At 23.9% G+C, this 14,211-nt stretch overlaps 1 protein-coding gene across 1 annotated transcript; it reads right to left on the reverse strand.

Moving 5' to 3' along the window:
- Positions 1-324: 324 nt before the first annotated feature.
- On the reverse strand, positions 325-12,737 carry LOC113556355 (atypical protein kinase C-like). Its single transcript, XM_026961237.1, has 11 exons — positions 12,545-12,737; positions 11,152-11,311; positions 5,224-5,389; positions 5,043-5,153; positions 4,816-4,985; positions 3,876-4,110; positions 3,544-3,724; positions 3,286-3,386; positions 3,050-3,219; positions 2,836-2,951; positions 325-460 (listed from the first exon to the last, which is right to left on the reverse strand). The coding sequence occupies exons 1-11, from the start codon at positions 12,664-12,666 to the stop codon at positions 397-399; spliced, it is 1,596 nt and encodes a 531-aa protein (XP_026817038.1). The 5' UTR covers positions 12,667-12,737; the 3' UTR covers positions 325-396.
- Positions 12,738-14,211: the final 1,474 nt, after the last annotated feature.

A 14,211-nucleotide genomic window follows, 5' to 3' on the forward strand; every position in this document is an offset into this window, starting at 1 on the left:
ACCATAATTTTTCAATTGTTGCACTAACTTGTAAAAAATATTTTTTTTCTAAAAAAAGTAATTTTTTTGGTTTATCAGAAAACATTTTGATATTATATTCCAAATGTTATTATAATAGTTAAATTCGATAAATTTGTAACTTGTTCAAATTGTTGATTATTATATAAACAATAAGTATAATAAAAAGTGTATAAGTATGTGTATAATAATATATATCTTATATATCTAAAATAATAAAAAATTCATAAAAAATTAGGCAAATTCGTAATATTATAATAATAAAATTTGTTATAGCGGGGCTGGGGAGGTAAGCAGACCATCCCCTATAGACAGTGGCGAGTTATGACTGTCGAACATGGAAATTCTCCATATTACGGGAATTCTCATGTTACTCATTTACGACATCAAAAACGGGTTCACATATTCAAATCCTTCGAATTTGAGCTGATCGATGATCTGCCTGAAACAATTCAAAGTAAAATGTAATTATGTTGTACACAATGAAAAATTTGCACTAGCAGATAAAACCATAATATTATATATATATATACAATGCATACCACAGTTTCTCAACCTTGCTTATGTGGTAAGCCCCCAAATAAATATTCAATTTTTTACCGACCTCTAAACATATAATATATATTTTATATACCTACCTACAATCTACAAGTATAAATTATCATTAATAACAAATACTATTAACATGTAGTATGTACCATTAATGTATCCATTGCAGTTTTCATATTTTAAAAATCGTTTATTTGTCTTACCAGAAATAAATGCGTAAGTACAACAAATCTTCAAACATTAATATAATCGTTTTTAATGTTTTTTGTTGATAACTCGAAATTATTTTGTCTATCCTTAGCTTAATATAATTTTTAAACTAATTATCGTATTACTCGTAGTTGTTGAATTTAGATATTTATATATATTTAGTTATTAAGATTAATTATTTTTTTTTCATTTAAACTATATTATGTTAGCATCCTGTGATTGAGAAACACTAATATATCATGATATACCTATATTATTTTAATAACGTACAGTACAAAGGTAGGTACATTATATTATGGTATGTGTTAATATTTACTTTTAAACTATCAGTGGCAACTTAAGTGGGTATTTATTGTACGTACAGACACAGGGGACTTTGTCCCATCTTTTAAGTACAAATTTCAAAAATATACATTAAAAAAAGTATAATGTGAATGTAAAATGTGTGATTTAGAATATAAGTATAACTATTATAATAAAATATATAATGGGCCATAAGTACAATCTATACGTAATACAATAGAAGGGGACTATACAATTTCAATATTACTACGATAATCCATTCTCTTATCACAATACATTCGCAAAATATATGGGAATACTTTTATTAAAGAACATCAATATTACTATTTAAAACTATCAGCGTTTTAGATGTTGATAAAATTCTTTCGCCTTGTTTTGTTTTAAACTAAATTTGGTGATTTATTAAAAACAAATGAAATAATCGGAAATACAATAAATAAAAATAACAAAAAATATAATTTTAACCTCGAATTAAGTATGTGTTAATAATAAATAGGTAAGTATACTTTAGGAAAAAAATGTATGTATAAGTATATAGTTTTGACTATAGATTGGTTTATAATGTTAACATTGTATAGAACTTTAATTTTATTTCTCACATTAAAGAAGTGACATTTAAAATTGAAAAATTAAGTAATTTTTTAAGTATATAAGTTATGTAAAAATATAATTGATACTCGAGATACTTTTTATCTATTTATTCATAGAATCATAGACATATGGATATTAAATAAATATAATATATTATGACATACATGTTTGAGTGTACATAATATTAAATACATTTATTGACAGAATTTGTTAAAGAACAAGTTTCTTTAGTCATACAAAATTTAATCAAATCCATTAATGATAATAATTTCCTATCATTCAAATTCTTTTTTTATAAACTACAAAAAAAATGTACCTATTTTATTTATTATTTTATTATGCAGCAATACTTTGTGGGAAATTTCTTGATCGTCGATATCATCGATTAAATAAAATAAAAATAAGCAAAGAGATACTTATTTTGTTGTAATTTAGAGATACCTACTAAATACATTAATAAAAGCATTGGTATATTGTGGTCTTAAAGACAAGTTTTCAAAATAACATGTATTTTAAGCTACTGTTACACATCAAGTATTATATTTAATTTAGTATTAACTATCTATAAAGAGACTGAAAATTACCGACATATTTATGCCAAACTCAAACAGGTAATGATTATACATATAGCTGTTTTAGGAATTTCCTGTGTAGTCTTGGATATTTCTATGATTATATCAAATGATTCTAGGAAGTCAGAAATGTGAAAGCAGCACCTCTCGTATCTAACAGTTCCACAAACAAAAAAAAGTAAATAAACAAAAATATATTTTTCAACAAAATCTAATAATTTAATACAATTATAATATGCTGCATAAAATATTAATTTTTTATTTTAAGTTAACACATAATACATGTTATAAAAGTAACATATTAAATTTTAGAGTTTGTTTCAAAATAGTAACAAGGTACTTAACTTAATTTTAATTTATAATTTGGTAATGTCTAGTGTTAGTTGTGGCCTATAGCCTATACGGCCTATATAGATATTTGGAGTTGTATAAATGTGTTACATTTAAATTTTCAAGTACCTAACCATATTATTATTATTATTATTATTAGTTTTAATATAATATTATTTTTTTGTTAGAGACTCATCAAATAAAACAAATTTACCCTTAATGATTGCATTTTTCAATAAATATAAATCTTAAATCTACTTACAGATCATCAGGTGTTAAATATGTAGGTTCATCTGTAAATTCTGATGGAAAATTGGCAAGATCGTGATCAGAATCTAGTTGTGGTTTATAAAGAGAACTAACTTTCTTTTGTTCTAACTAAAATCATATAAATTATTTAAATTTATTAAGTGCTATAGTAATATTTATGATTTAAAATAGCAACAAAAATGAAGTTATGTATTATAATTATTTACCATATCCCAATCAATAGATTTGAAGAATGGGTGAGTCTTAACATCATAGAAGCCAGTGTATTCATTGCAACCCAAACGATCACCAGGATTTTTATTTAAAAATCCTCTCAAAACCGAAGCTGCTTGAACAGAAAGTGATCTTGGAATACAAAGAGGATTTTCTAAAATGGCTAAAAAAAAAAAATTTAATTTATGATAAAACTGTTTAAAAATAACCATTATTTGTATTATATTACCATCAAATAAATGTTCCTCAGTAATTTCTGATACTTCACCAAATGGACTTTTACCAACCAACATTTCATACAAAACAACTCCCAAGGCCCACCAATCCACACTAAAAACAAATCAAATTGAGCTAACATTAAAAACTTAATTTAATAAATATAAAGAACAATTCACAAGTGTACAATATGGTTTTCATTTAATAATAATAAATCAATAAATATTTATAACCACATTTATTTTAAATTTTGTTAAAAAAAAATGTATACCTAAATCCATAATCTTCTTGTTTTAAAATTTCTGGAGCCATGTAATTTGGAGTACCACAAAATGTAGAAGTTGTATCTCCAGGCATTATTCCCTGTTTACACATTCCATAATCTGTCAATTTTATATGACCCTCATGATCAAGTAATATATTTTCCAATTTTAAATCTCGATATATTATACCTGAAATATACCAGTATAAAAACAAAATTGTTTTTGTTAAAGATTATGTTATGTGAACCAACATATTATAATTCTATAGATTTGTTAAAAAATTATTTATTTATAAAATTGAAATGAATTAAAATATTAATCAGGAAACAATTGATTATACCTTTAGCATGCAAAAAGTTCAAAGCTAAACTAATTTCTGCTCCATAAAATTTAGCATGTTCTTCAGACAGTCGTTTTAGTCTTTGCATAAGATACATTAAGTCACCTCCACGAACAAATTCCATCACAAAGAATAATCGGCTGGCTGTTTGGAAGCAAGAATGGAGACCAACCAAAAATGGATAGTTAGAGACAGTTTTAAAAACATGTTTTTCTGTTTGTATCCAAACAATATCCTAAAATTTAAAATATATATATTAAATATTTTAAATGTATTATTTAACTATCAAGTTATTTATACATGATATAACAATCTTGCATTTTGTATATATATATATATATATATATTATATACTAAACTAATAACAAACAAAAAAATGTTATTTTGGAATAGTTTTGATAACAATCCAATTTTCACACTATTCAAAGGAAAAAATTGACTATACAATATAGTTTTTTATTTTTAAGATACACAGATAAATGTATGTTTTCTCTGATTTTATGAATAGAAAGATTGGTTAACACAAAAATAAAATGAATTTGAAATTGAAATGTTATTGTTATTTAAAATTTATAAACAAAATTAAGTAAAGAAAAATGTATTATGACTTATGAGTTATAAATTTATAATAGTAAATAGAAAAACGAAAAAATAAGGTTGTACATAAATTTATTAGATTATTCACCAAACCATTTTGAATCAATCGCAGTTATTTAACAATCAAACCTATATGATAACATATAGATTGATTCAATTTAAAAGATTATTGCTGTTTTTATATAAATACCCAAAAAAAAAGTACTATTATCATTAAGAATTATAATATGAATCAATATTTAATTGAAAACAAATAAAGTGTGTGATTATATATTTAACATAAATTTGCAACATACTATACTATAAATCATATAACTATTATTGATGAAAATATATTAATTACTTCATCACTTGTAAGTAGTTCTTTTTTTATAATTTTCATAGCATAAATTTGTTGGTTTTTTTTAAGCTCAACCATAACCACTTTGGCATAACTACCACGACCAATAATCCTAATTAATTCAAAGTCAGCAATAGAATATTGGCATGGAACTTTAACTTCTTTATCATCTGCTATAAATATAATGAAACATTAAATGACATAATAATAATATTATTTTAAAATAATACTTATAACTTGTGGACTTTCAATAGGTGCAGAATCAGTTGGTTGATCAATAACATAGTTTTGATCAAAGCAATCTTTTAAATCCGGTGAATCAATATCAGAGCAAAGTGTACCTAAATATTAACCCCACAATCATTAAATATACATAATAATTTTAATAAAATATATGTTTATATTAATTACTTTGAGATGTCAGAGGATCTCCATCATCGGTATCATCACTAACTAAAGAATCATTAGTGCAAGCATTTTTACTAAGTCTTTGAAAATTTCTGCGAGTAAGCAATTTGCATTGAGCACATCTAAATCTTTGTCGTCCTAGTCCCAGACACAATGTACAAAATGCTCGCTGATTAAAAATAAGAATAATAATTATTAGTTATAAATCACATTATTCATTAAATTTAAGCAGAATATTTAAAACCACTGTTGCTATTACATACTAAATTATTGTCGTGTACTTGATGTTTACTAGAAGAACTGCAAAATATTCCCATATTGATACAATATATTTTTTTTAAAAACCATCAAATAAGTGTTTTAAATAAAGAGTGTAGAACACGACTGACAAGTCTTATCTTATTAGTAAAGAAACATACTAACTAAGGCTTCCAAAATTAATTATTATTACTATTTTATAATAATTAGTTGATAACTAGTTAAATGTCTAAACAAACACATCTTATCTTACTTTTATTGTATACAAAATACAGATATTAAATGACCTTAGACCTCTTTCTAACAAAAAAACATAACTTGTACAATTTATAAATTATTTAAAGATGATAATTAGTTGATAATATTTATAACGTATAAATGAATTTAATGTTTCATTGATTGCATATTTTGTATTATCTTAAATTGAGTACATTTTTAAAGTATATTATACATAATATAATCAATGGCAGTACTACTAGTAAATAAAATGACCACATTCTATGGATGAGTATCTTGTTTGAAAAAATATGTCTCTAATTATTTTAATAAAATATTCAAAATATACAAACATTTTGCAATTCCCTCATTATCTTAAAATAGATTATGGCAACACTGATATGAATTAGATTTATTTATATACACACCAGTAACTCCAATCACTGTGTATAAATATTGCAGATGCAATACCTAATTTAGGTAGGTGGTACCATGACGAACAGTAATCCATAGAATAAACAAGTTATAGATATTTGGAAATAAGTAAATTTAATTTGTCTCATATTTTAGCATAACATATTCACTATTTACAGTACCTCCTATCTCAGATTTTATTTTTATGCAATACCATTTAAGCAAGGCTGGGCATTAACGAATTAAAAGTTAAAATTAAGTTTAAACATTAAGTTAGGTTAGTTTTTTTTTTAAGTTAACTTTTAACTTAACAAGTTAAAAAAAATTATTAACTTACCCAGCCTTGCATTTAAGTATGATATTACTGCCATTCATGTACCACGTTATACCTTTTAGCTTGAGAAATATGTCTGTTAACTCAATATAGTTGTTTCCAAGTCAAAATGTGGCTTATAAATAAATAAATAAAAGGTTACACATTAAATTATATTCTTAGAATTTTTATGAAAATTTAAATTAAATTAAATTTAATAGTAAATTTATTTATTTAATTAATCTGAAAAAAATCTAAAATATATACATATAAATTAAATACACTGGAATGTATTTAAAATGATTTATAATTTTGATATAAAATTATCATTTACAATGTTAAAATGTTGTTATCTTTATTTAAATTTATGTAATGAAAAGTTGTTTCATAATTAGGTTTTTATATAAATTAAATACTTATTTAAAGTTATTTTATTTAGTAAAAAGTAATTTTTGGATGTAATGTTGTTAAAGAATTAATTACATTTTTAAAAGCATAATTTTAGTACAATGTACTACATTATGTATCAGAATTAGTTAAAATTTTAAAGTTAATCAAAAAAAATGTATTAAGTTAAATTTATTGTATTAGAAATATTTACAAAATAATATTAGTTTTAAAATTGAATTGGTTATATTATTACCAAGGCTCGGATTTTATAGCACTAAAAATAATTGAAATATACGCTATAATATGCCCTAAAAACATGAAAAATAGGAAAAATAAAAATGTATTCTGTTCATAATTAAAAAGACTTATATTTATTAACTAAAGATTATTTATGAATCAATACATTTATAGTTAATTAAAAACTAATGTTTTTTTACATTTTTAATTATTGTTTGATAGGCTAATACGCCAGATTATTTAAAAATAGACTTTAATATGAACGAAAATGTGGGTATTTTTTATATGTATTTAAAAAAAAAAAATAATTAAAATAAATGACAACATTTTTATAATTTAATAGCACATAATATAAACTATAGATTTATGAAAATAAAAAATAAAGCGTTATATTATGCAAATTAGCAAAAAATAGCACCAGAACTTAAAAAATAGCACTAAAAATCTAAAATACTTCAAATATGCAAAAAATAGCATTATAAAATTTCATATTTGGAGTCCCTGGTGGTGGATAAGACAACTTTATAGCTCACTCTGCTATTTTTATCTGTATCCTATAATAATTAGCAAATGCTATAAAACCCGAGCCCTGATTGATACATTTAGTTATTAATATTTTAATTTAAATTAATGTTTTAAAACTTTAAATGGTAAATTGATTTAATTTATTAATATTTTAAATTTAAATTATTTTATGGATAAGCTTAAAAATTTTGTACAATACATTTTTTTTTTTTATTATTATTTTGGTTATTAAATATTATTGATTAATACTTCATTTATAGTTATATTAGTAATGATTAAATTAGTATAAATTATACTTATTGTGAAGTCAGTATAGATTATTTTCATGTTTAACAAAAATTTGATTAAATTAAAATTTTATACACGATCTCAGTGATTCATTAATATTATAAATATCTGCAGTAGTATTACTGTTCAAAGTTAACTTAATAATTAGGTATTTTGTTTAATTCAAAAACTTTTAATTGTAGAACATGCATATAGCACTGTAGTCCAATAATAGCTGTGCCAGATTAACCTACATACACAATTTACAGTAATAATGGTTTAATCATAGAAAATTTTGTAAAAGTATTACATGTATGATAAAAAATAAAAATAAATTAGGTTTAAATATAATAATCTCAACCAAAAATAATAAATAAACAAGAATATTAAAAATAATTTATTTTTTATTCTTATAACTAAAAAGTAGTTACACACATGGTTATTAATTAATAGTTAAAAGTAAACACTTTTTATTAAATAATAGTCATTCGCAATTTTTTAACTAGTTTTAATTTTAAAATTATAAAAAATAAATAAAATAAATAGTTCTTAAACATACTTTTTTCTTTAATTGTGGTACATAAACACTAAATAGTACACATTTTTTTAAATAAGTCAATAAATAATAATACAAATATTATAGTTCATAAATTTTTTTTTCTTAGGTACATCCTAATTATTAATATTAATTAAATGCAACTATTTGTAAATACAGTGGAACCTCTATTTAACAAATTAATTTTGAGTTATTTTTCTATAAATTATAAACTAGCCAATTAGATAACGATTAGAATACCGAATAGGTATATACATAATCATACCATTCATACCACGTTAAATTGTATTACCTTAGATTATTGTTATAGATTTTGATATGTAAAAGACAAATTATTAATTATAATAAATTAAAATCAGTTGTTGCCAGTTAGTCGTCGCCATTGTTAATTAGTTTGCATTGTGTGTTTTAGTTTTACATTAAATCGGATCCGGTATGTTAAAATGGAAAGTATTAAGTAATACGTATGAAATTCTGTTATTGAAAGAATTGAAAAATGGAATGCAAAAAAAAATCTGAAAAATTCAGGAAATTTCATCCAGTACAGTATTGATAACAATTAAGAATTGAAATGTGATTTTAAAAAGTTCAGAATCTTGGAGAGTAGAAGAAAATATTAAAAACGCGCTCAAATAAGATGATGTAGACAAGTAGTTATAAAGAGGGTAAAAATGGTACATACTTTTATAAAAATACAAGAATTTTTTGCGACATGTTTGACTTTTGGGACATGAAACATTTCAAGCTAGGTCTACTACTCAAGTTGGTTAGACAAATTTAAAAAACGTCAATGTATGACAACAAAAATTATATCAGAAGAGAATTATACAACATTTCAGAAGAAAATTGCAACTTTTGGAAAGAGAGTGTATTAGAAAATATTTTAAAACAATAACCAACTAATTATTAATGAAGAAATACTACTAGATGAATTTTTAAGAATGGATGAAGACATTATTTTGGCTAAATATCCAACAAATTATGAAATTCTGTATCGGTTAAAAATAAGAATGAATATGGTATAAAAGATGACAAAGCAGGAGACATATGTAAAACACATTTTTCTCGTCCAAATAGAAATTAAGTTATCACTACGTTTAACACTATTCGTCTTGGATTTCAAAACACCAAAAGTGTACCAAATAATATCTTTAAGTTTTTAAATAAATGCAAACATTCTTATAGAGAGTCAAAATAGTATAAAAGTTGTCCAACAACAAAGATAAACATTTTTTTTTTTATAAATCTACTTAATTTATTTTACTTAATTAGGTAATTAATATTACATATTATAACAAATTTGTATACATTTAATGCATTTATTTTTAACAAATGTTTATCAAAGAATTTTCAAGTTCATTTTAAATAAAGGTTCTGGCTATGTTCATAATGTGTTCTTAAAAGTTATTAATTACTTATAAGGTTTTTTAATCTGGTTTAACTTATGCATTTTTTTAAATATTGTTAAAACTACTATTCATTTTGATACAAGCATTACAAGCATTTGTTTGATTTAAATTTTAAAAGAATATAAAAATATTAAAATGTGATTTATAACTGTTAATTGATGTGAGCATGAAAATATTCAGTTGTTACTTGATAGTGACTCTAGTTAGTTAATTATATGTACAGTTTAGCTAAATATTTGAAAAAAAAATTGGCATTTTCTCCAATATAATTATCTATTAAATAGTTGGAATATTTTTGAAATTTAATATTATTGAGAATTACCTTTGTTCAATCTTTAAAAAAATAAACCAAAATTTTAAACTTATTTTGAACCTATAAATGTTAAGTCAAATATACATTTTAACCACTTACTATATTTGTAAGTCAAAGTCAACCCTATAGCATTTAAATTTTTTTGTGCCAAACTTAACTCAAGTAAAAACAATAGCCAACATTTTCTGATAAACAATATACCGTTTTTACAGAGTGAAGTATAGCTTATATTTAATTAATTAACAATAATACATTTTGGTTTAAACAATCAACTGTAATATTTTGTTGCTTTATTTTTAACAAAAGATTAAGTAATTTTGCACATTACTGCTGATTTATTATTTAAGATAGAAAATATTAAAAAAAAAAAAATTAGATTTAATAATATGTTTAAAAAATAACTATTTATTTGTACATCTGTTTAATTATTTACAAATTGTTGATTATTGAACCACTATTACTGTAAAATGTATACATGGGTAAATTTGAGGTAAAAAGGTTGTTGATAAAAAATATCTTTTTAATTTTGGCGCAGTTGGGTAATTCCTCTAAATTTAAAGAGTAAATAGAGATTAATCTTGGAAATACAGAATACTTTTATTGCTATATTACGCAAAGTAGTTAAAGACAGAAAACAAATAATTTTTTTATATATTCATAATTTAACAATATTAAAATATCTTGAAAATAAAAAACAGTAACATTTAAACACAGTTTGTTTTCTTAATGTTAAGCTTTATATTCGATCAATTTACACTCATACTAAAGCTAACAACACAAATTTTTTAGGTCTATAGCAAAAGCATTCGAGAAAAGAAATAGTACGCTGAGATCCTCATAAGTAGAATTATATAATTATATATACATATTATAGTAAATATAATTTCAAATTATTCTATGCTTTAGAATAAAATTTAAATATCAAAAAAAATTTAACTTCAATACAAAATCCATAGTATAACAATTACATGTAATTTTAATAATACATAATAGTCTAGGCAATTAACTAGCTATAGTACAATAATACATTTACCTTCCCATGACTTCTTTTTTTTCTGGCATCTGGCTTGAGTCCATCATATATATGTTTCAGCTGTTCATTTATTTTGACACCAGATTTATGTTGCACGTTATACAGACTGTGGATCTCAGACCAAGCTTCATTTTTTTTTTTTGTTCCAAACCGGATTAGTCTAATTAAACATTATAAAATCAATTAGATAAAAATTAACACTGGTTTCAAGAACAAAAAAGATAATCATTAATATTTATTATTAAATTAGTTTGATTGATAATTATAATATTAGGTCTAAAGACCTACAACCTACTAGTTATTTTGTATATTTGTTTAGAAAGATCACTAAACAATATGATAAATGTCATAGTAATTAATCTATAAATAAGTTACACGATAATAAACTATATTATTTAAAATGTATTTTTTGTATTTCTGAATATTTTGTCAATATTCAATTATAAATTAGGTTTATTGACAAAAATATTCCAAGTGTTATTATTTTATTAAAAATTACTAAATCCAAATAACTACATAAATTGTGGTAGCAAATACCTAAGCTCTATGATTCTACGTCTGAATTGACCCTGTTGGCCCGAACACTGCTCGCATGATAAAGAATACTGTTTGCACCAAAGTTGAGTATATTTGACCATTATATGGGCTGTGAACACATCCCAAGCATTTTATATAACAGAGGTTCCTTCCATTTGTGTTTTTACTCTACTCCTACACAAAGTCCCACAGTTAGGTTTATAAATTATTTATTATATTATTTAACATAATATTCTATGATTAATTATATTTTACCATACACACCCTTCTAAATATATCCTACAATATAGAAAACACTGGCATATAGTTCTACTCCAAGTATGATATAAATTATATACATTATAATTATAATTATAATTATAATTATATACACATATACTCACAAAATATTTCTATATATGTATAAGGCATATAAAGTATCATAGCTCACTACAGATAATAATAAACATGTAAACATTTTTATATTTTTGTAGATCATTTCAGACAGTAATATCTCATTTTTAAATTATTATATTTTTGTTAAATATTTCTAAACTAAAATTAAAATATAATACATAACATTTTAACAAAATCATGTATCATTAATGTAATGTAAAGCTATATCAACCATTGATTGTAATTTATGAAAAACTCACAGAGAAAAAAACCCTAAAAATATTAAGAACAATAATATTCTTAAAATTGATTTCAATTGTTTGAATGATGTGAAAACATTTGATTTTTAAATTACCAATAACTGCACACATAAATATAGCAATTTTAGATGCCAATATTTTACTGCTTTATGCAAATATACAGTTTTATTTAAAAAAACATAGCATTACATATAGTAAAATAATACAAATTAGATACGAACCTAAATAGTTTCATATTTTCGATTTTTGATTTAAATGCCAACACTAAATCAATTACCAATTTTTTCCCCCATTCAGTATAATTTCTTACAAGTTGTTTCTTTGCATTTGATTTAGACGTCATCGTTAAAAAATTTAAGCTAAATTAAAAATAAAATAAAAACTTATTGCTGTAACAGCTTTAAACGAAATCAACTCCAGCGAATACTCAAAAATCAAGACTCCAGTAAAAGTAAACAAATCAATATATTATCATTATGTTATGTTGGGTGACCCACAGATATATAAGCATACTAGATAACGCACGACCACCCGAAAATTGTGTCTTGTTCCGTGCAAACACGTCCGTGTTTACAAATATTAACTGATAACAAGCAATAATAGATTATCATTTTGGTGAACAGTGAATACTGATTAATGATTACTAACGTAATGTAACGTAATGTTCTGTATTCAATGTATTCAGTTCTTTATTATACAGTAAAGTGAAAACAGAACATCAGAAAGCAAAATAATAATCAATAGAAACCATTATATGATCTCAATTCTCAGTTTTGGTCTACAACATATTTCCGATGGCTAGTTGGGGTACAACAAACTTTCGCAACGTGGGTACTTGATACCTACATTCAAAACTTGTTAAACTAAAAGAAGCATACTGAAATGTCTGGTAATCACCTATTGCTATGCTCACAAGTCTCAATTTAATACAAACACAACATTTCAAACGATTTATGATTATTGATCATCAATATTATCGTTGTTTATCAATTCTGCATAATGTAAACATTGCCGTCTTTACAAATGGCCGCCACAGACTCACGTTTAATAACATTAAGTAAATGGTCGTGCGCTATCTAGCATGTTTATAAATCTGTGGATGACCCGACCACGACTGATCAATGCTGACAAAACTAGGTGACAGCTTTTCATACGGCTGGTGATAAGACACCTTGTATGTTAAGTTGCATTTCATTAGGTTTCAGGAGGTGCTGTACTAATGAATTGAAACCGTAAAGTAGATGTCACCCTCGTAGCGCATAATATTATTAATTCTAAAAGTCAAGTATTCATAATACTAATTCTGAATCACGCATGTTGTTACATAATGTTAGTTGAATTTACATTTTCAAAAAAAAAAAATTAAAAACTGCCAACCAGTACAAGTCGTAAGCTTGGCATATGGTAAATAGTCACCTGGATCGATCGAGCGCCTATTACTATTGGCCATAATATTATTATAGGCTGTGGGTGAATATCTTGTGGTTAGATTGCCTTATAAATGCTAGGCGCCTGAAATAATTTTAAATAGCCGAGCATACAAGGTTTGTTATCACAAAAGACTGGAGTCGCCTAGTTTGGTCACTCAACTTCACACCCGTCAATGAAAAATTAAATATAACTATAATTTGTACAATTGTCAATTTAATATGCCACGACACCTACAGGTCAACCACGACTTAAGACATACTAATTACTCAACAGAACAAAGGATGTCCAGTGTTTATCTTCGATTTACAGGCTGCGATGAGGAGGCATCTAACGCCCAAGCGTATTGTTTCATAATTGTTTTTTAATTCGTTACACATCATACAATTACATACCTACATCGAGAGCGCTTGTTGTGATTCTTCCTATAGGCACTAAACATCTATATTTTACGACAATA

This window comes from Rhopalosiphum maidis, chromosome 3 (assembly GCF_003676215.2).
Source record: "Rhopalosiphum maidis isolate BTI-1 chromosome 3, ASM367621v3, whole genome shotgun sequence".
Lineage (NCBI taxonomy): Eukaryota > Metazoa > Arthropoda > Insecta > Hemiptera > Aphididae > Rhopalosiphum > Rhopalosiphum maidis.